The sequence below is a fragment of the Mya arenaria genome, chromosome 3 (assembly GCF_026914265.1).
Source record: "Mya arenaria isolate MELC-2E11 chromosome 3, ASM2691426v1".
NCBI lineage: Eukaryota > Metazoa > Mollusca > Bivalvia > Myida > Myidae > Mya > Mya arenaria.
Window position 1 is genome coordinate 45,470,437 of NC_069124.1, and position 24,995 is coordinate 45,495,431.

Genomic DNA, 24,995 nt, shown 5'->3' on the forward strand with positions numbered 1-24,995 from the left:
CTTCGAGCCTCGCGAATATCGAGCTTAGCGGAAATGCTAACAAAGAGTAAAACGGTCCTAAACATCCAGTTCGAGCCAACAAGGAAATCGAGCCAAGCGGTATTGACTAAACGGGTTTCGACTGTACATTAAAAACACTCAATCATTTACATCACACAAAAAAACAACATTCGCGTATCCATGCACTTCTTTGTGATGCTAACCTCGGTGATCGAAAATATTACACACCAGGGACGCCGGTTTAATCCGTTTGAAGATAACTTTACTTTTAATCTGCATGAAACCATCTTCTTTATTGAGTTATTTATTTGATTTTAACAGCATTTCTATTCATTCAGAGGCAGCGACACGGGAAATCTTGTATGGAAATCGAGTTAATATTCCCAGATTAGGTGCATAATTCCATCGTATGATTTGGTTATAGATTTATTAAAAGCTAATATTTGATTTTTAGAGGGAATTGTAAGCCTGATTTAAATGATATCTCTCGCTAGTCAAATGCACGAGAAATATGTCCAATGGCATAATGCCATCATGAGAGCGTTTAGTACTATGATTTGTTTATTATGAGGTTCCGGAATATACCAAACACCGATTTATTGTTGACGTAAACTTGAATTAAGATCATCAGAAATACACGGCAATAAGTTTGTTAAAATATCATCAAAAAGCCCAGAAAGACTGTTTTCTTCACGATGATGTTGCATTTAATCTACTTTGAAAGACGTTTACTATTCCAATTTTAATGTTCTAATTTCCACAACTGTTAAAAAGCAATATGGTAGAGTAAACAGTCCACAGATACAATCATTCGTATTTGTATACCGGTAGAGCCATAAATCATTACAAATAAATTTACATTCAATTAAGAAATACATCATTTCTTTGCACGCAAATGCAAATGATATAACAGTTATCATCCTTAAACATCTAAACGTGATTATATCTCAATCAAATTCTAATGTAGGAGGTCGCCAGCTTTTCTTCAAACAATCTTTCAACAAAATACTAACATTTTTATTAGCCTGACAGCTGAAACAGAGGGAAAAAATAATGTAAAATAAACAGAACTGACATCCATTCAGTCGTCCATATTTTTACCGAAAGATATGATCAGAACGATTCAATCTGATTAAAGAAATTTAAATTATTTAAAAACTAAGTAATTTTATGCAAATAGTTTGATAATGATGAAAGCGCTGACAAGCGAAACTGTAAACATAGCAGACGACATCGATAATCGTGCTGATATCTCCGCGAATTTCGCCATTGGCTAATAGCGGAAAGTAGGCGGGGCTTAAGTCGCAAAGGCTGGGCTACTGCTTGTACTATTTCTCACATTCGACTACCGCTGGTTTTCAAAGTGTGCACATGTTTACTTTTGGACTTAGTGAAAAAACACAAATCATGACATTCATTATTTCGATGAAAGTGGAAGTGTAAAAACGTATAAGTGATGAAAGGAAATTCCTGTAAGTGTATTTGTCTATCGGGTTAACACCTTTAAATTACAAGGCTCTTATATTATGTGATGGTGTTTTGGTGTATTGAAAAAATGTGCACTGGTGAAACATTTTCTTAAAAAGTTAACTACACTTGAATAATATTTTTACATTTTTGTACTTTTCAGGGATTAAAAAGTGAAAAAGGAATGTTGCGAAGAAAAAGGAGATTAAACTACTGAGAAGCATTTGGGAATCAAAGCGTTTGAAGAAGTCTGGTACGAACACCTATTGAGCAGTAGCTGAGAAATGTCGTAAAATCATAGAAGTACTGTAAACCTTTTTTATGACGGAATTGTAATATACGACGTGAAGTGTTAGCACAATATATGATTTTAATGGCAACATAGAGTGAGGAAAATTGCAACATTATGGCTTTACCGAGGAAGTGTGAGTTTCGTGCTGTGTCCTGTTTATGTTGGATATATTTCACATTATTCTGCCTAGCTTTACGTGGAAGCGTCGACGCCGCGGATTTGACGTACACCGTCGACGAGGAACAGCCACGTGACACGCTCGTTGGTGACATTTCCGTCGACTATGACCTCAGATCCATTATGACGTCAGATGAGTACAACAACTTGCAGTATCAGATTTTAAGTACCGGAAATGAGTTTGCTAAATATTTCAAAGTAGAAAATACCACTGGTAAGCTGTTGACTACCGAACCTATTGACCGTGATAGCATCTGTATACGTTCAACGTCGTGCAAGTTGTCACTGAACGTCGCCGTTTCAACGATCGGAGCGTTCTTCAGGAAAATCGTGGTTGACGTCAACGTGCAAGACTTGAACGATAACAGCCCAGATTTTCCAAAGGCGATCGAGACTGTGGACTTCTCAGAAAATTCTGCAGTAGGGATGTCACAGTCTATCAAAGGGGCTGTTGATAGAGACGCTGGAAATAATTCTGTTGCTAGATATTACATAGAAACGCCAAACGTTCCCTTTGACGTCGATATGGAAAGTTACGTTGACGGAAGCTCATTTGTGAAAATCATTGTGAACGGGAACTTAAACCGTGAAAAAACTGACTTTTACAGTATCACAATAGTTGCAGAGGATGGTGGAAGTCCTAAGCGTACTGGAAGCGTTGACGTCAATATCAACATTATCGACGTCAATGACAACTCGCCAAAATTCGACGTCCCCTTTTATAACGTTACGTTATTAGAGGATACTCCATTGAATACAGTATTTTTGACCGTGTCAGCTGTCGATTCAGATCTCGGAGACAATGGTAGAGTAGAATATGCCCTCAGCCCAAATCAGAATAGTGATGATATTGCTAAAAGTTTTGCCGTCGAACGCACGTCGGGCAACATCAGCGTCATTGGCCAACTTGAATACATTCCTAACGTGCAGACGTCAATTTACGTCGACGCGTACGATCACGGGGCTCAACCACGCAGTTCGAAGATCGTTGTTCTTGTGAACATAGTAGATTCCAGCAATAACCCGCCCCAAATCAACGTCAATATTCTGCACGGTGACTCTACAAAACGTATTGCACGTGTAACGGAATACTCTAACATCGGATCTCCCGTCGCACATATTGGCGTTATAGATACAGATTATGATAAAGACAGAAATGGGAAAGTGGATTGTATAGCTATCAGTGATTATTTTGGACTTGAGAGATATGAAGCGAACGACTACAAAGCTGTTGTGAAAACAGCCTTGGATCGCGAAGCTCAGGACAAGCATGAAGTACAGATTGTGTGTCGAGACAATGGTTCCCCTCCCCTAAACACTACTACCTCCTTCTCCGTAGAAGTCACAGACGAAAATGACAACTACCCTAGATTTACGCATCAAAATTACTTCGTCAAGACGGAGGAGAATAACAAAGTTGGAGAAATCGTCGCGAAGGTTTCAGCAACTGATTTGGACAAGGTCAATACCAGTAATTCCAAAATCCAGTACAAGCTTTCAGCTCCGAACGATGATCGGTTCTGGATGGACCCTGACACTGGCGAGATTCGAGCCAATGTTGTGTTGGATCGCGAAAATACATCCCGGATTGATCTCAAAGTGATCGCCCAAGATCACGGCAGCCCCCGACTTAGTGCAACTGCAAATGTGAGTTTATCAATCACCGATCAGAACGATAACTACCCCGCGTTCTCTCAGCCGAACTATGAGTTCTTTGTTTATGAAAATCTCCCTTACAATACATCAGTGGACCAATTAACGGCTAGTGACAAAGATGACAGAGAGAATGGGACAATAGTATTTTCCTTTAGTAAACCAGTGCCATCCAATTTCCCATTCACTCTCTACTCTGACGGAAACATTAAAGTGATCAGGCCTTTAGACAGAGAGTTACAGAGTAAGCATGAGTTCACGGTGATAGCTGCGGATCAGGGGACGCCCCCTTTGACAAGTTCTGTAACAGTTACCGTAAATGTGTTAGATCAAAATGATAACGTCCCTGTTTTTGTATTTCCAAACGACGATAACTATACTACCGTAATTCCGCTTGCGAACAATCCGGACTCTGTAACAATTGAGATTCAGGCGACTGATCGGGATTCAGGAGATAACGGCAAAGTTAATTACCAAATAATTGGTAAAAATCTATCAGACATGTTTGAAATCAGTAGCATTAAAGGCATGGGTGTGATTTCACTCAACAGAATGCCGTATGGCAACGAACCTTTGTCTTACACCTTGGGATTAAAGGCCGAGGACAACGGCACACCGAGGCAATCGGCTTACTCAACGTTGACGGTGACGTTCAAACGCGCAATACCTCCAGAAGACAATCGTACAAACTTTCTTATTGCCATTACTTTAGGCTGTGTGACTGTAGTGTTATCAATCATTATAGTGTTAATAATTTACCTAATCCGTCGGAATGACCATAGCCGACGGAAGAATGACACAAGCTACGGCGACAAGGCGGATCTGCAGATCCGACCGGAAATAAAGCATCCGACGGACCTCGCAAGCACGTCGTCGGGTAGCAAGGAAAGCTTGAAGAAGGTCAGTTTCTCTACGGACCATAATTCAAGCATCGAGTCGGAACCGCACAGGGACGTCCTGCAGGCGCCGCTTGTCAGCTTGGACAATCTAAAGGTGAGTTCACGCCTATGTGCGATTAGATGAGATGGAAAAATCAATTTACAAATCATTTGTTCATCACCATTCAGCATCAAAATTGTACTAGAATATCATAAATTAGGATTGGTGATCATTTCTTTGTGGTTACTGGATACTATACATTGTGTAGTTGTATTCGTAGTGGTTAAGCGCAGGGTTGATGACCAACATCGCAATTTCTGTAACCTCTTAGCTTGAGTTATGATATAATTGTTTGTCCTTAAAGTATAATGACCGTGGATTGTGACATTTAAACCATATGTCTCAACATATACATATTCGCTCAGCAACTATGGCTGAATTCTTATAGAACGCGCGGTTAAACATGAGGACAATGTTGACACTAATTTTCCGCGTTCAAAATTGAAAATAGCGTGACCTGGCTGATCAAATGGTAACATAGAACCCCTCAATATCACAAAAATGTACCCGAACAAAGTACAATTTCTATACCAGACCTTGGCGATCGGGGTTGGATTTATGACAAGGTCCATGTCCTTTGAATTTGAGATGTTATTTGAATGCTCTTTCTGGGGGCGATGTTCAGTACCTATCGTTCCTTGTCTACCGCTGAAATCTTATACCATATTAGAGAGAATGTGCGAAATTTTTCAATGTGAATCATTTATACCTAAACGTTGCCATTATGGTATTAAATTATCGAGATTTTATGTCTTTTTGAAATTCAATAAATCATATTCAAAACGAATACGGCTTTAGTATAGTTCGAGTGGTTTGGCTTTAAAGGTCGTTTAGGCTATGAATAAGGTGTATTGTACCCGACATGCAATGTCTTCATGTAATTAGTGCATTTTCTTGATCTTATCTTTTTAAAAACTTTCTCCTGATGGCTTTGATCGTCCCTACAGCTACGGATATACACTATTTGCATGTTGAAGGGAAGTTTCATTACAAACGGTTTTAGCATATCGTATCAAAAATCTTGATCTTAATAAACACTGTGCAACTTTCAGTACAGTTCATAGCTTGATAGCAAAAAAAACAACAGTCCATAGCTTTGTTACGCCGTAGTTTGGTAGCAACGAACTCCAATTGTGATAACCAAAACTCGGTCGAATTTTGTAAGTCACTACCAATACTGGTATCACCCTAAGAACTCTGGTATTTCATTACCAACGCTCGGTTGATATGGACACACTGTTTGAAAACAGTAGTGATGATGATGATGATGATGATGATGATGATGATGGTGGTGATGATGATGATGTTGGTGGTGGTGATGGTGGTGGTGGTGGTGGTGGTGGTGGTGGTGGATTATCATCATCATCGTCATCATCATCATCGACATCGTCATCGTCATCGTCTTCATCATCACCATCTTCGTTGTCGTTGTCTCCATCATCATCGTCGTCATCATCATCATCATCATCATCATCATCATCATCATCATCATCATCATCATCATCATCAGTAACAACAACAATAACTTTTCAAACCAAAATCAAGCCTAAGTACAGTCAATAGCTTTGCAAACTAAACGCGAATTTATTCATGAATTTCTAAGTCGTCCAATTATGCTCGTTACTGGTAAAGGAAAGAATACTGTTCAATGTAGGCATTGTTAGAACTAAGACGCAAATCAAATGTTTAACTGTTCTAAATCCTCGTGAAGCACCCTTGAGCGGAAGTGGCGGCCATTATTTGGATGGCCGGGGATTTAACAACAATACATTTTTCGACACAATGTTTAAAGTTGCAGCAATATCATATTTGACCAAAACAAATGTTCAAATAAACGCCAAAATCCCCATGTGATCATTAAAAGGCGTGACCCATTTCATTAAAGCGCTTTGGGTAAACTTTCAAGAAGATTTTCATTTTGAATAAAAATATCAAAATCTTTTGAGTTGATTCATGTCTGCAAAAAAGATAAAATATACAGGAGCTAGTCATTCGAATTTCTTTTCCTAAATCAGCCGTGAAAACGTTTATTTAAACTTGACTAAACTTTTCAATATTTGGAAAACTTAAGCACAAATGTTTTCGTTAGCTATTGTAGAAATTCAATCAGAGGAGATTGAGTGTTCGGTAACCACTAGGTACAGAAGTCACTTTGCTGCGATTAGATCGAAATCAGGAGCGGTCAAATAAAAGCAACGCGAGCAGATTATACGTAACCACACTGACCCCAAAACATTTGTGTGTCCATATCTTATAGAACTTCGATTATCTATTTATTTTTGGCGTTAAAATATGAAGTAATGATGACCATAGCTTCTTAATCATCGTATACCTATGATTCATTTCACTAAAATTGATAACATCAGAATAGAACAGAACAGAACAGAATGTTTATTCAACTTAAGCATATATAGCTCATCGTTATAAAAAAAGATAAATACACATATTAAATAATAATAATAATAATAATAATAATAATAATAATAATAATAATAATAATAATAATGATAATCATCATCATCATCATCATCATCATCATCATCATCATCATCATCATCATCATCATCATCATCAGCTCATTTATCTGTTTCTTAAATTCAAACTTGGCGGATACATGAATAGACTGTATAATTACAAAAAAACGTGAATGAAAGAACAGACACATGAACAGACAAAAAGCCGGACAGACGTATGAATAATAAAGACATTCTCACAACTACATGGCTGGTATATGAGTGGCTTAACATATATGTCTTATTTGACCCCAATTAAGATGAACGTGGGACAGTAGGCCAAAAAATAAGTTCTTGGTTTCCACTAACATCTTCAAAAAGCAGGGTAGGTAAACCGTTGGCATAACTCGGGGGGGGGGGGGGGGGGGGTCGAGAACGGGATTCTGTACTAAACCGACCTTCACAATGATATATCACTATTAAAACAATATACAAATAAATGGTCAAATTTTAATTATAAAATATTTAAATTTTAACATGGTTACTAACAAATGCTAATTTTCAAAAAAAAAAAAAAAAACGAAAAAAATCCACACTATGGCAAAACAATGTTTAAGGTCGGGATGGAAAAAAAATAGGGTCGGTCGGGTTAATGGAAACAAACAGTATGTGTTTTTATGTCTTATTCAACGAGTAAACTAACTATGAAAAACGACTATGGTCCGCGTTTGTCATTTTACCATACAAGTGTATAACATTTAAAGTTACAATGATAAATGGGAGCTTTACATAGTAACATAAATCACATAGGCTATAATTTGGCTTGTAATCGATTTGTCCTGAGTCTGTATTGTTTGTTTAAATAAAGTATTTTTGCATCTAGTAATTACAGTGTTTTGTAAAAGATTTGACTCCGGCGGCATAATTAAATCTTGAAGATCATTTATCAAAATTTTGCTCCTTTTTTACAATTCAGTAATGTCTTTTTATGTGAACTTTTATACAACAACTGAGGATAATTGAAACATTTGTGCAGCTGAACCTCGTTGGCTCGAAATAGAAATCGGGTCTTTACATCCACTTCGAGCCAACGAGGAATTCGAGCCAAGCGAGTTCGAGCCAACGGGGGTCCACTGTATGTATATACGACACTCAAAAACACAACCGATTTGAAACTATAAAACAGTGAGAAACCAGAATCATACACAGATACGTTAAGATAATACCTTTCTCTTGGGAATTCACCCCATGACGTTTCTAAGAAAACTATACAAACTTAAAATAAACCTCTTTTTAATATCTTCAATCACACCTGAGTACGTTTCCATATCTGAAGCGACGATTTCAAGTAGTTTCACCATTTCAAAACCCATTCTTTCGATAGAACGTATTATTTATTACACGCACTGACCGTTCTGTTACAAATTATTAAAAACGTGACACTAATGTTTTTTTTACGAAAATGTCTTTTAGATAAAAAAAAATGAATAGGAAAAAAGTACACACAAAATGGTGACCTAATTTGTTATAAACATTTTTTATAGAAAATGGATAAGGAAAAAAGATTGGAACTTGCAAAGTCATTTCTTTTTAAAAAATGCATATTTTACATATCTTTACCATTTCTGACCAGCGGTCGTTTTGTCCGGACGGTGGTCAGTATGTCACCTGGCAGGGCGATTTGTTTATCTTCCAAGGACCATAAACATGTCAGACTGTTTATCAACTAATCCCATTTACGACCGTGTCATTGCTCCTCACCCTGACGATGATATACACTTGGAAATATCTGCAATCATCGATAGTGATGGTCAAGATGTCTGATTTGATTTTAATTACCGAAATTATTCGATTTTCTGCATATTATAATGCCAGATGATACACTTCAGACTGACTCGCAGACACAATGAAATATTTTATAACCGTTGGGTAATAATATCACAAGTCAAGCTCGGTTCTGTAAGCGTTGGTTTATTACAGATATTGCACAGTTTCCCACAGCTTTGATATGAATTATTGTAACATAAGTGCCAATAATTGTCATTCATTAAACAAGCAAGACCTACTTAGTGGATAGTGAGTGTTTAGTTATATTATTGCATGAAATTAAGGCGTCGGTTTTATTTAATTGTCTAACACTATAAGAAGTGGGTTTAATATAGGATCCTGGGAACAGGGAAAAATCGCAGCAATAAGATTACATAGTTTATTATAAGATAGATTATTAAAGCCTCTTCCACATTAACAAATAAAACATGAACAAGTAAAACGAATAAAACATGTAATTAATCTTTATAGTGACATTCGTATTTAAAATCAATACATACACATATACATGTATACCAAACATACATTTTGTATGATAAGCATTTTACTACTTACGAAATAAAGCATTTATGGAAAATATTATTTACTGATAACAAGATTGTTACCGTGTATTTAATAGCTAAAAACGCTCACATTAAATGCCTGGTGGATCCTTAAAGATCTACAGAGATCAACTATTATCTCATGGGGTAGAAATACGGTGTTTTCTGCACCTTTCTTTCATATTAAACACGGTATCCTTAATTATAACCATTGTTTTCGATTTTTATTCATCCTCTTCGGTGAATTGCACAATTGTATGAAATGTGGTACATCTTATTTGAAAGTAAGGGTGAATCTTTAAACAATTGTTAAAGACTGTTAGCATAATTAGTATTATGATATTCGTACAATATTCTACAAACTTTATGGTATGACGCGAAAATAATTGTCACGATTTCTTTTCCCTTGATTCTGTTTGTTTAGTTGACCTTATTTTCTATTGAACTCAAGGAGTTCTTGTATATTACATCTTTATTACCTAATTCCCTGTGTAACACTAGGACCCCCGGGCCTTCGTAATTTTTTAGGTAATTATTCTGTCAAGTGAACAAAATCTGTCAACGAGGTGTTCAATTTTAGACGCCAGCGGTCATGTTCATCATTCAGTTGCCAGTGAAACGAAGAAAACATTATAAAATCTAAACAAATGCAAAGATTTCAATTTGCATTTCTTCAATGTAAAGAACTACTTATTTTGATTCAACATCTGCAACACAATCGCCCATGTAGAAATATAAAGAACATTCGCCTTAGGCAAACGTGTTGTCATCCGCGTTTAAAATAGTTCCTTATGAAAAACCAACTGTTGTTGCATTTACCGAAGAATAGCTAAAATATAAACGTAAGTCCATCGCTTTGACCTGTTTACATAAATACAAACTGTTACCCAAAGAGGGTCAAGAGTTCGCAAAATATTATCTTTAAATTACGTTTTTAATTCTAAATTCACCAAAGTTGGTTGGCTCTTCAGAATAAATTGTTAAAGTAAGGTACAAAAGAAAATCTGACATGTTAGTTTCACACATAAATAGGATAAATTTTGAATAAAGGAAATCACAACAAACTGTTAGTCTGTATCTGGCTAATTTTAAGGGGATTTAAGTACTAGAAACCACAATTTAACTTGGCCTTTACTTCATCGCAAAATTCCCTGGTCTTTGAAAAAAAATGTAGGCCTTCAATTCAGATTAGTCATTGCTACGACCTGTGAGTTAGTTACTGGTCCCAGCTAAGACGTTATAACTTGAGACCTGAAGCCATGATTACGCACAGTCTCAAGTCCAAGTCTAGACTCAGACTCAGAAAAGCAATGAAGAAAAAATCATATTTATTCCATTTCTTTTACAAATATTTATGTAAATAACAATTAATCATTCAAATAGTAATATATTTCAGCAATGGTTACCATCAATGCTCTGATAGAAGGAAAATTGCATTGAAATAAAGTTTTGCCATATTGAGTCTTGAGTCTGAACTCAACCTTGAGACTGTTCGTCATCACTGTCCATGGCAGTTTGTTTCTGGCCCCAGTTAAGACGTTATAACTTATACGTATTTTCATCTTCCATTCGTGATTCTAAGATCCCCGCTTTTGTATGTCTGTTGCAATTGATCAGTGGTAGAACAGAACAAAACAGAACATATTTTACGCGGACTTTACAGAAACCTTGTAAATCTGTTTTCGGGCTACTAAGTGGGAAATGTCCATAGTTCTACGATTTATATAGAGCCGGGGCTATTCTTGTTTTTTTTTCGTGGTTATTTTACACATACGTTTAGGAATCCAGGCTCCTGTTTGAAGATCTGAAATTCTTACACGATGTGATTACTTAGTAACTTTGAAGTATTTCACGACTTTATATCAGTCTATGTCCGTTTGTTGGCCTTAGCGCCAGTACAATTTAAAGCTTACATTGGTTGCTATAAATTATATATCTTACATATCTGGCTCACCTCAGTTGCAGCAATATTTGGCCCCTGTTTGTACATTTGACCCCCACGGTCGCCAGTACTAATACCAACCATAAGGTCAGCTGTCTACATAGTGGGTTTGTTGGGGACGTAATTACTTATGAAATTAATAACTAAGATAATAACAGTCAGCCTTTGGATGACAATTAAGCCTTTAATTTATATGGAGATACTTTAGGCTCTTGTCTCAAATAATGGTATATTAATTGATGTCGTTTGAAGTTCAACAGCTTTTATTTCTACATCTTAGGAGAGGCTTCGTGGCAATCTTACCAACCGCAAATTAAACGCTGTCTTCTAAGAACTTCGTAAATATCAGTGCCAGAAAATAACTTTGATAGCGATTTTGTAGCAAATTAAACGATTTCCTCTTGATATGCCAGCATTGTCTCGGTTTGATTTCAGATAAAAGACGTATTTCATTGTTTCTGAGAGAATTGCAGAATAAAACAGTAATACATCGACGAGAAAAGATTGAAATACGATTCCAATCCGCAACAAATCACATTTGTTTTATGTTTTCTATAATGCCTCGAGGAATCGCAAAATATACACGTCGTGAGAGTAGCAATAAAGTCAGCACGAGACCGTAACTCTCGCGAGAAACAATCAATATGACACAGTGTTTATTTCAGTCTAGAATATTATGTATCACACAACATGCCACTGTGAAGTAATTTGTATCACAATTGATCAGTTTTACGTTTTTGAAAACATCCATAACCAACAGACGAGAAATATGAGCCCTACTTTTTATAAAAAGAAATCTTTAAAACGTCCATGTGTATGGTGGATTAAAGTTCAAGACATTGAGAAAATGATTTGATAGTTGAAAACATTTGGAACATCTCGTCCATTTTCCATCGAAAACAACCTCGGATGTATATATATATATAGGCGATTTACTATGTCAGAATTCTTGACATGTATCTACGCTGCAAGTAGATCGCGTCGTAATTTCAATCTAGCCGGTAAAGAACTTTACTCTTGGGAATCTTAATTATTTATGCAATACTTCACTTGTCTGGCAGCTAATTTGAACTTAGTTATATCAAATACACTCTTAAAAACTACAATTAATTTATATGTATTATTAAAATATTACGAACTATAAATGTACCGGGGTTGTACATCCGAAGGTTTTTCGATGGAAAATGACCGAGGAGTTCCGAATGTGTTGGATGGGGATATAAATGAGTTTTTTATTAAAAGAATATAGGGTGCAATGAGATGAATAAATAACGCACACACACATAACACTTGCATAATATACAGCTTTCATTTCAGCCTTCTGCCGACAGGTGGTTTATTAAAAGATAAAGACAATATCTAATGCTTGAACAAACTATTCCGGTAGCTTTATATCGTTGGAGATAAAAGGTCGTATTAGACCACTCGAGCCATCCCGCTGTCCAAGTTTACAATTTTCAAGCACTTTGATTGTTATAGCGTATTATGTATTCGGGAATCGCCAGGAATTTGAATAAAAATGGTAAAATAATACATTGATTTATTGGATAATGCTGACACTTTGGGGTCACATATTCATGGAACAAAAAATCCTCTTCGTGTGTCTTTACTCATTGTTCCGGCGAACATTTCATCAAAGTCTAACATTTCAAAAAAAAACGCGAGTTAAGATTTTCTATGAGTCCTTGTCAAATATTTATCAAAATTAATCCGCAACATGTTTTAATTCAATCAAATTGATGCCCAATCTTTATGCTACATTAAGCATACATATTTGACGAGGTATTTTGATTCATGAGCGGGGAATGTCCATGCTTGTTATGGACATAATTTACCTGGAATCAATCCTATATGATCCGGTTACAGTCATTATTAAATGTGGATTCCCAGCAGTTGGCACCGTGAATTTCTACAAGGTTACGTTTTTAATCTAATCCAGCAACAATCAATATTCTACAATCACACTTCCTTAACAATGAAGAATTTCCTTATTCCGTTTGAAGGAGATTTAGGTCATGTTCTAAGGCAAATATATGTAGAATAGGTCATTAAATCTAGAATGCAGGGCTCAAGTTGAGATCTTGATCCTAGGTGTTCACGCAGTGCACCGGCCATATATACTATATAGTATATAGATATGCACGATATACCGTGAAAGTACATTTACCTTGCATTCTAGATTTAATGACCTGTTATGGATTCTAATAATTCACTCCTGTAAAGAATGTGATATGCACATAAAGGTCCAAAGAAATGAAACCTTTTACACGTTTGACAAATCGTCCATTGGTTGACAGCCCAAATAGGGCTTATCAGGAATATTGTTTTTCTCTCATTTGACTAATTACTTATATAATCATGTCCATCTGGGACTTAAATCTCTCTTGGACTGAATGACCTGTACTGTCCCAATGTCAACGAAGGATAATTATTATAATACTATCAACCGCTGATAACGTCAATATTCTGGCTCTCGACACAGATCGCATTGTCAACCAAAACATGGACGTCACGTCCTTAAAAGCGTGTGGGGCCCTCGTCCCGTTCAATATGCTAACAGATAACCCCGTGCTTTATAGAGAAATTGAGACAGGAGACGATATTTGTCTTATTGCTTTCTGAATCCATTCTCTCGTGTTTGATGGCGGCATTCAGTGATGAGATAATGTTGGGACCCTGTCAACAGATGGTACTGATTTTCTCCAGTGAGACAAACAACGATTTCTTGTCAAACGATGGTAGAAAGTAATCATTTCTGATCATAAATATGCCTGTAAAAGTTAGTACCCCTGTAAACACCGTGCTATATTCACTGTGAACCATGGTTTATGGTGCTTGCCGAGTTGCTTTGCCAAATTGTGTGTTATTCCGGAATACTGATCGTTGTTTCTAATACCGCTATGCCGTGACTAAATTTTGTTCGTATAATCAACATTACTTGTTAAAGAGAGGCACCATTTACTGTGAACCATGGTTTATGGGGCTTGCCGAGTTGTTTTGCCAACTTGTATGCGATTCCAGAATACTGTTTATTGATGCTTATTCTTATTTGCTGCTACATGTACTTGTAAAAGAAAGGTTACATAGTACCAATTTGTTACATGTACTTTGTTCAAAACAGTATTTCGTTGGCGTTGATTTCCATCATTGAAAACGATGTTTATTAAACGTTTTATCCTGATTAAACAATAGTTTAAGATACCCATATGCCTCCAGTAAGAGAAACACTCGAAGCTTTCTTTGAAGGTGAATTAGACTCCTTCTTGCCAGTCCATTGTTTTGGTGAATGTAGAATATGGTTTCAATTAATATTTGACTATTTCTGGATTTCCGTATTATGGAGTGCCCGAGGACATTAACTGTGTTCCCAGGACCCAGACCACACTAATTACTGACCAGGGGAGCCACTGGGCATTTCAAAGGGCCGCGTTATTAATACCTTAGAGCGCCAAAATTAGTTGGAATACGTTGAAAGCCCTATAAATACTTTAATGGTCGTTCTTATAGTGGTGATAACAGTTGGAACCACGTTTTAATATTGGATCAGGGATTTATTCGTATTATGAATTCTCTCAAAGTTGGTCTAATGTGTTCAAAGCCTGGCCAAGAAACCATAGTCGGTGATGACAGAAATTAATTGGAATTTTTATATCGATATCAGTCGCGTATCTCATCGCTATCTTCACCAGTAATCCGCAATACTTGCGCCTAAGAAGTGAAATGGAAAATATTCCAAATTATCATGGCTAGTGCCATAGCCTTATACAGATAAATGACACAATATGGTTTTGATAAGAAGATAAATAAAGCTACTTAATTCCTGCTGGATTTTGAAGTAAAAACAAACAAGGCTCTACTGTTAGCGAAGATCTTTCCCATTGCTCGCGCCTGTCAGACGAAGAAGTATTTATGGGGCAGAAACTGGCGAAAACATTTAAGTTTTTCACTTTGATAACACCAAAACAAACAAACACACAAACACACGCTTTTGTCAAGTAGGTAACGAACTCCTAGCCAGGATGGCACCGGCATGTCCTATCAGTGAAAAATTGAGCTAATTGAATCTCCGGATGACACAAAATGAAACCTGATAACGCATTCTGTGTCAAATACTTGTGGAAAAGTCTAAATGGATGCCGATTGTGTAATGCTCATCTTTTTTCTTGCATTTCGCCCTTTTTTGCCACTCCTGCCACTTAAACGATAAAACATTTTTATCTTGTCCACCTTTGCTACGTGTAACAGGAGCCATCTTGCCATAATAGGCACCGTTTGTCAGTTTAACGGTGACTACAGTTCGCTAATGGGGATGTTTATAGGACGTTAATTTCTAATTACCGCTTTTATTATGGTAGAGAACGGTTGTAGATTTTTCAAATCAAAATACAAATTGAATTTATCGTATTTATTTAAAATTTCAATACGTATAAAACTGGGGTTCGCTTAGTGTCAACTCTTGTAATGGGCTAAGCAAATAGCGAGGATATTTGATATAAATGGGTACAATATCTAACGAAAACTTGCGGTAATTATGTTATCCAATGCCTGTTTGTTTGACAAATCAAGCCATCTCTTACCTGACAGATAGCATTAAAATATCCGGCTTCCAGTGACAACAAAAAAGAAAATTAATTTTCTTACTCATAGACTGTGTGAACACTAATAGTCACACACACACCATGAATAACTATAGTATCTCATTACATATGATGAGCACTGACTGCTTCGACGAAGAGAGAGAGCGAGAGAGAATTTTTTGATGATTAATTATGGAAAACCCTTTTTTGTGGGCGTATGAAACAAGTTCAGAGCATGGCGCAAAATAAATAATATCATTTGCAATTATCTCTGATGTAGTGTAAATGCAATTATACTTATTATAGATCTTTATTACGGGTTCTTTTCATCATCATCACTGCTTTATCATTTTAGATTCTTATACAGTCCAATTAACAACGTCATTAGATTTATATCGTACACGTTTATCAAATAATGGCCAGAATCCTACCAACTGACAGTTTTTATGGTTTAAAAATCTAAAGTGATTAAACTTCCAGATTTGTATTCAGTCTGCCCTGTTATTGTTTTATACATGATGTGTTTTTTTTTTTACCAAAGCTTTAACCGCAATGTTATACAAACAAATTAAAACAAACAAACATTATTTACAGATTTACGACAAAGGGCGTGTTCCCAGCTCCACATCCAGTCCTCGGAGCTTTTCGCCCAGCACATCGGAGACAGACGGACAGAAGCTTGACCCCGCAACAGTCCTGCAAATCCATAGGTCACTCCTCCAGTCACATGACCAAATGTGGACCAATCACAGGGAAGGACACACAGTAAGTAGTGGTCACGTGTTTTTCAAATAATTGTAATTGCGTGGAATCTTCAGTGCCACGAAATCGATGTATACACTACAGCATGGTTAAGGGTGGTTGAAACATTTTCCCTCTATATTTTCTTGCTTTGTTGTTCTTGCTAGCATTTTTCTTTTCTTTGGATCTTATTCTCCCTCTCTCTGGTAATTGGCTTTTCATGTTGTTCTTTTGGTTTCTGGAATTACTTTCTTATCAAACTCAATATCATGTTATAAGCAACGTAAATGAACTGACACGAACCGCCTGTATTTTCATTAATTTGTTTCATTTAATTGTTTGAATTTTTTGCTTGGTAAACGTTTTCGGAACTCCACGTGTTTCTGATAATTTGACATTTTACAGACATACAATGAATATTTATTGTAAGAGAATATTTCTTTCTCGTCAAGATTCCTGTCAAAAATCTTCAAACGAAAATGAAACAAAGAGGCGTGTAACGGAGTAATTGTGTCTTTTTCTATAGATTTTTCTGCTGCTTACTCTTTAAAACTCATTTCCTGGTGCACTTGATTGTTTTCCCGCTCTGTTTTAACCGATTCTCTGAGTGTGCTTGATTCACCAGCTAGACATCTAGAGTGTATCTCAATTATTTTAGTCTCTAACAATCGTCTTTTTCGCATTACTAGCTCACCTAAAAGATAAAAGAATGTGCATTTGTCTAAACAGTTGATTGAAATATATGATGTAGAAATTGGGCCGTTCTTAACTCGTCGTTGTAAACGGCTTACTCATACAGTAAAATATCTAAAATTACTTTAAAGATGCACTCTCATGGTTTTTATATATTTTAAATTTTAGTCTCAGAGTCAGATGATTATGGCATCATGCATGCAATTCAGTCAGATAACTCACAAAAGAACACATTACTCCGAACTCGAGTGTTTGGAAAATTGCCGAATTTTTCATTTCTCTGGAAGCGGTGCTAACGCCTTTAGCCATAAAACATCAATTGTCGAACATGTATATGCATATGAAAAACTGAGGTCTGACTCCTATATCACTGGTTTCCAAACATTTACTAAAAAAGATGGCGCATTCCAAGACAAAACATAAAGCAAAATGTTGTTTAAACCGTCAATCTGTGATAGTGCAGCTTTAAAGACAAATTCTTGCATTTTAAAGACGCTTGAATTTTCGATTTGCATATAATTCAAATACAACTTAAGTGAAAATGTTTACTTTTCTTAGATTTAAGATATTTTAACTTATAAGATACATTAATGTCAATCCAAAGTACAGAATACCACAATCACCAAATGTATTCGATTAAAACACTTAATGATTGATAATTAATGTCTCGAACTCTGTTTTCACCCCTTAAGTCAGTCAAAGATTGATTATCGAATTATTTACGAAGACAATACAATTGATCAAAACATGATCAAGAATAAAAAACGAAATCGAACTTAAATTACTTTCTATCTTATCAGAGTGCATCTTAAAACTATCTTTTAATGAAAGTTAAAGCCGCACTTAAAACAACATAGCATGTAATCGATTTCCCCAAATTGAATGATAAGATAGGAGGTCCATCCTATTAACGAAATTTACATCAAAGACGCTTGGGCTTTGTCTGTTGATAAAGTATATCCATTTCTTTTAGCTTAATTGTGACGAAGGCTGAGAGCTTATAGAATCACTCTTGAATCCGTTTCCTCGGTAGAACCCACTTCTGAACTTACTGATTTTTATGAAATATTGGTGTCGGGACCATAAGAAACGGTTCCCCTACTAGTGGGGATTGCCCATTGAGTGAGAGGCGTACACCTTTATATACGTGATATATTCGTTCTTGAATTAATCACTATTTAAACTTACTTATCTACGTTGCTAATCATATAATTATGTAATGCCTATGCGCGCTTCAGGACGATGAAATAATGATATGAAATCGCTTCTAATAAATAAACTAACTTTTACCAAATTTATTCAAGTTTGTCATATTAAAAAGACACATGTCGTTAAACGGTTTCTTGTACCAATATTTTTCCACTGACCAATGTATAAGATAGTGCTTGGAAATATCGAACTAATATATAGTTAATTAAACGATAATTAATACATCAATGCTTGTAATACAATAACCTTGTGTTCATCGGACGCACGTGCACTTTGATGCCTCTTCATTGGTCAGTCAATAAAACAAGATTTGACAACGCCATGTCTCTGAATGATGAAGGCTGATAAGCCTTTGGCAGTTATTACCTGAACACGCACCTAACTAGCTCTTATCATACAATTTTGATTAGAAACACGCCTAAACGTCCAGTTATTAACAGTAGCCATCGTTCAAGAACAATAATGGATACCTGTTCCGACAGTTCTGGAAATAAGAGACTTTTAGATTGTATGATGTTCACGGTTCAACTTTATCTACATCGACTATCATGGGGGGGGGGGGGGAAATATTACCGTGTGCAAGTAGGACCTGTTTAAACATATATGTAGTACACATAATTGAAGCCACACAAGCGCACATGCTCCTATAATCATAACGAATTCGAATTAGAGATACACTTCCTGAAGTAAAAATTTGGAATTATAATCATAAAGTTAAAAAAAAAACCCACATTCAAAATACGTTTTAAATACATAAGCTTCATATGGAATGCCTAGTTCTATTTTAAGATTGGAAATTATCCACAGTACCAAATATGCCTAAAAATTAAGCTGGTGGTATAGATATCAAATGTGATTTTTTAAGTTGAAACTTCATACATATCATAGCTTTTTTTTATAAAACAATAAAAAATGAACTTGTGTCTTTTACATAAATGATTGCTCAGTCCATATTTTTAATATAAACGCGAGCCAACTGAAAACACACACACACTTTTTTAGTACAGAAAATGCATTAGCCTTATTCTTAAAGTAGGAAGAAAAAGACGTATAATAACCACGTTATCCTTTTGAATTTCATCTCATACCATGGCTCTCGTGCACATTGAAAATATGGACTGTATTTAAAATGTATAAAAACACATATATTTTTGAGTTTCAGTTCAAATAATGACTGTCGTATATATTGAAAACAAGGAATATTTGAAGTTCAGAAATTACATTATCAAAGAAAAGATATTAATGTATTTACACCGTAAGAGGTGAAAAACCAATCTTCTTGTGTAAACATTTATTTTATTAGAGATCCATGAGGCACTTGTACTGCACGAAACCTCCAGTCTTAAGCACTCTTGTAATCTTAAGTTTTTTGTTGTACATTACATTCGAAATTTCAAATTTTAAAATCATCTAAGAAAATCAAAGAGTTTTGCAATAATACTTGTTTATTACTCAACACACCTGTTCAATCTTCAAATCTATTCTTTCCTTCGGTTATAAAATTATATTACAAGGCTCGTTTTGTCGTTTTATTTGCACGGAAATAATTTGTTGATTTTTTGTTAACGACACCCATTAAAATGCAATATCAGAACTGTCAAAGATCTGCCCAATTAACATAAAACGCCGAAACAGTTTAAACAATATGTCAAAGGTGAAACAGCATTGCATCATCAATATACACTTCACTTAAACTTTTGAAAATTTTATTTGTAAAACGCGTTCGGTAATTGTCTGTATTCAAGCTATAAAGCTTAACAACTAGATCTTCAAATTTGTTAAACTGACATTGACTTTTGCTCCATTTGCCAAGCTTATTTGTTAAAAAAAACAGATTGGAAAAAATCAACGAAGAATGCAACGCATGCGCACAGGGAACAACTATATCTTTATTACTCATGCATAAATACAAGATAAATGAGTTTAGGTGTCGTCTGGACATTTGCTTATTTAAAAGCCACAATTATTTAAAATGTTTGTACTAAGGCGGGTCAGCAAGCATCCCAAACGGGTAATGTTACATCCCTTAGGTGCAAATCAGTTGTACATTTTTCGGATGAACGACGTTTCGGACATTTGCGGTGTCACGTAAATTACCGGATGTGATTCGCTTTCATGCTAACTTGCGTCCGACTGAGGTATATTACACTAAGCTTACCCCAGCCAACTACAATTTCATCTATCATTTTTATACGAACTGGTCAAATGAAATTGAAAAAAATATATACATGGCAATCAAAAATACTTTGCGTGCAAAGAGAGAAAAATTCTCAATTTAACAGCATATTCTTGTCAAATACCCAATAATTATATACCCCCAAAACATCACCAAATTATTTCAGGATTTCTGCATGTATTCTTTGCACGGCAAAATTACAGAGTAGCATTAGTGCATATTCACAAAGTATCCCGCTTTGTCGCTATAAGGACTTTGTAATTGACCACGAAATGATGGCTACTTTTTTCTTCAGCCCTAAAACTAGCTTAAATGACCACTAAATACTCACTGGACCGCGGGTAATTTTCGGCCCTGATGAGATGCTTTCTTAAGCCCTTAATTAGAGGGTTTCTTTTAATTAGGGAACTAAAATTCCTTATTTCTTTGTTGACTGCTGCATATCTGCTTACTTTGGGTCTTGCGGTTCTAAATATAGGCTGGTTTATGGGGTTTTCCATTCTCAAGCAAGTCTGTCGACGTTAATTGAAACGTTTTTGAACTATAAAACTTGACCGATTTATTTTTAGTAAAGATCTGCGTTCGAAACAAATTTATAGTTTGTTTACAAATCAATCTTCATTTGTATTCCTTTTAAAGTTCTAGGTTAATTTCACGCTCATAACCCAGACTAATGATTAGAATATGTTTTCAAAGATGAATACTATCATGTATTTTATAAATCAAACACGTATAGGACGCATAATTTTGCCGCTTTGGTTAACATGTCTATCTTCTGTGATCTTTTCCTTTCGACCACTCTTAACCAATAGTTTTCGCTTAAAACATGTTTATAAGATCATAATGTATTCAAGAGAATTCATAACAGATAAAAACTTATCAATGTTGCGCATTTTTAAGCACTTACACAATGGCTTGATCGTAAATTTGTAGACAATAATTTTATAACTGTGTATATAATGTAACCTCATACTTGCTTGAGCATCTTTTTTTGTTGTCAGAGCTCGTTTTGTGTAATCAGCTTCGCTTATATCGTTGTTTTCTGTCTTCGCTCAGCCACCCTTAACTTCGGACATTCTCGCGCAACACGATGATGACCGAAGTGAGACTTCGGGAGAGACGGAAACTTACGACAGTGGCCGAGGCGGCAGCGAGTCTGATATTCAAACGTCGATGTCACAGTCTCATGAAAATGGTGAGAACGGAAACGGAGAAATTGACCTTGACCTTTAAGCAAACCCATCCGGGAGTGTTCTTTTGTTCTCTTAAATACTGATTTATCGGTACGACTTAATACCGAAACCAACGAAAAGCATGGAAATTCGCGAAAAGCACGGAAATGCACGAAAATCAAGGACAGCAAGGCGAAAAGCATGGAAACCAGTGAAAATAAAATTAATAAAAAAGCACGGCAATTTGGATAAATTGCTTTCCCGTGGTTTCTGGACCCTTTGTCTTGCCTTTCCGTGCTTTTCGTGCTTTTCGGTGTTTAGTCATTCCCCTGGTTTACTAAGAAACTTTAATACTCGAGAGTGAATCATATCTTCACAATCGAGCATACAGACTACATAAAGTACACTATAAACTATACAGTGTGTAGTAAACCACAGGCGCCTGTGTAGTAAACATAACATGCACAATTCATCATTCATTGTTTTTGTTGTTGGATTAATGATGTATAGAGAATAAGACTTATTTTGGTGTTTTTTTCTTTCTCGTTTCAGATCATATAAAGACGGTAACGTTTGCTAACAGGCCAAAACTTCATCATTTTCCAAAGGACAACCACTGGGGTGATTCCAGAGACTATTCGTTCATGAATCATCCGAATAGTTTTAACAATCAACCTAACACTCATAAACCTGTTCTTCCCACAAGAGACTATGTATCCTCACCATTAAGTCATCCTCCACATCATGGACAAAGTTCTCAGCTTCAAAATATGCCCAAATATGGCAACAAACTTTCTCCAATCACCGATACCTCAAGCCATATGACGTCATATGATGAAGATGACGAAACGACTACGTCAGGAAGTTACACGATCGACAATGATCATGATTGGATGAACGACTCCTCCCAGACACGCCCCTACTTCCTGTCTCACAACGAGGCTTACTGTTGACTTCCGCCTGTGATGTAAGTTGAGTTTGGACACATTTATTCCATCAATAATAATAATAATAATAATAATAATAATAATAATAATAAAAAGTTGTAATAATAGTTGTAATAATCAATAATAATCAATAATTATGATAATATAATAATAATTCTTATAAATATTATTATTATCATTATAATATAATTATTATAGTAATAGTTACAAATATTATATATTTTTACATACGATTGTAATATTTGTATATAATATGACAAGTCCCTATAGCAATGATATATGTACCACCAATATGAGAATAACCTCATGCAATGAAAAGAAAAACCCTGACTATATTAAATATAGTCAGGGTTTTTCTTTTCATTGCCTGAGGTTAGTATATTTTCAAGTTTGGGGCTACTAGTAGAACCCCATGTATGTATATATGAAGCTGACAATTCGTATTTGATTCACTACAAGTATTATTACATAGTTACTATAATCATTACGTGGACTTTTCTTCTTCATGCAATAAATTATTTGCACTTCAAAAAATCAAAGCAGTAAACTGCGACTTCTCATGAATATATGTTTTATTTCCAATTGTACTTCATATGTTTGTATTTTATTTCAGAGCTCAATTTCCATGTGCAATATAAATGTTGGTGCCCATAGACACCAGGCAACAAACACTCGGACAAACAGGGTACTTGCGGACGGGAGTTCAGAGATTATTTAACATCTCATACAGGTATGAACATATGGAAGTTCATCATATTGCTGGAAAATGCCAATGCGAATATTGAACGACACATCTAGATAACCTTGCAAGATATTCGTCATAATGAAAAAAAAAACGCTTTTGTAAATGTTTTTCTTTTCAAATAATTAAAGACGCACAAGATAGGTCAATGCAAAATATAACCCATTTTACTTTATGATGAAAACAAAACAAAATTTAAAGATGATTTGTGTTCAGATAATGATGTTGGGATTTTTAAATTAATAGCTATGTGGTAAAAAAAACCAGTTAAAAAGCGCCAAAATATCGCTGATAGTTATAGCTGTACAGAAATCATATGCCTTTTATGTTTTTAACGATAACAGTCAATGAGTTAAACATGATAATGCATTAAAAAAAATAACATAATTCATCAACCTGTATTGCGCGCCTTGTAATAGTGCGAACGTGGTTGTCCACAATGTTTGCGATTAATTTTTGCGGTCATTTTCCATATAAATAAACATGATGCTTTGTGGCAATTATTGATGTTAACCATTTATATGGTGTCTAATCTTTGGTGTTATAATTGTTTTTAAAACTGCTTTATATTAATATTATACCATTTTCTACTTTCAGCATTTCCCAAACTTCCGACATACATTTCCATAGACCTTCACTCATTATCAGAATTCATCCTCCATAAGCCACATCCGACACTGTCGACATTCTACTTCGTTAGGACTTGGCTTCTAACGACTACGTCCACATATCATGGATTTGGTTGACGTTTTAAGTACTGCTTCTCCGTGTTTCGCCTACATTCGTTTAGTGAGGACAGTGACTCCACGACAACGTTTATAAACCATAAATTGTGTCATATACGCGTGTATACACTGTGTTGTCTTCCACAAAGTTTTGAAATCCGTGTTCCGTACAAAATGCTGTTTTTTTGTGATTTTATTGCAACACTCCGTTTGATCTCGTGTGTAGTTTGTTCACAATTCGCATTTTCCATGTGTAAAGTGCGTGTACATGTGAATTTGTTTGATATGTCATATGCCGTATATTCTTGTTTTATGAACATTTTTCAATGTGTTCATATACAAATCCAAATTGAGTGTGCGATTAATTTTAAGTGTTGAATAATGATTTTGTTGCATAATGTGATATGAGATATAAGTGATGTATTTATCAAAGCATATAGAGGTGCTATTTTATGAATAAAATTGTCAAAACCCTTATCCTGATTTTGCTATTACTGGAGATATTCTTGATGATGATGATGATGATGATGATGATGATGATGATGGTGGTGGTGGTGGTGGTGGTGGTGGTGATGATGATAATGATGATGATGATGATGATGATGATGATGATGATGATGATGATGATGATGATTGCGATGATGATTGCGATGACGGTTATGTTGTAGTCAATGATGTTTGTGATTATGATAATAATGATGAGGGTGAGGAGAATGAAGAG

General features: G+C 35.5%; 1 protein-coding gene across 2 annotated transcripts; it reads left to right on the plus strand.

The window, feature by feature from the left end:
- The first annotated feature begins 1,351 nt into the window (after positions 1-1,351).
- On the plus strand, positions 1,352-24,744 carry LOC128229268 (protocadherin-11 X-linked-like). 2 transcript variants are annotated; one of them, XM_052941084.1, is made up of 7 exons: positions 1,352-1,472; positions 1,631-4,582; positions 16,464-16,634; positions 21,745-21,883; positions 22,413-22,827; positions 23,421-23,537; positions 24,147-24,744. In XM_052941084.1, the coding sequence occupies exons 2-5, from the start codon at positions 1,874-1,876 to the stop codon at positions 22,811-22,813; spliced, it is 3,420 nt and encodes a 1,139-aa protein (XP_052797044.1). In that variant the 5' UTR covers positions 1,352-1,472; positions 1,631-1,873; the 3' UTR covers positions 22,814-22,827; positions 23,421-23,537; positions 24,147-24,744. The 2 variants fall into 2 exon arrangements, with proteins under 2 accessions (XP_052797044.1, XP_052797045.1); XM_052941085.1 differs by lacking the exons at positions 21,745-21,883; positions 23,421-23,537; positions 24,147-24,744 and having other exon boundaries at positions 22,413-22,550.
- The last annotated feature ends 251 nt before the right edge of the window (positions 24,745-24,995 follow it).

Excerpts from the sequence above, each read along its gene's own strand:
- LOC128229268 (XM_052941084.1), top strand. The coding sequence starts at position 1,874 with ATGGCTTTACCGAGGAAGTGTGAGTTTCGTGCTGTGTCCTGTTTATGT. Across the intron at positions 16,635-21,744 it reads ATCACAGGGAAGGACACACA|CCACCCTTAACTTCGGACAT; the intron begins GTAAGTAGTGGT and ends GTCTTCGCTCAG. Across the intron at positions 21,884-22,412 it reads GTCACAGTCTCATGAAAATG|ATCATATAAAGACGGTAACG; the intron begins GTGAGAACGGAA and ends TTCTCGTTTCAG.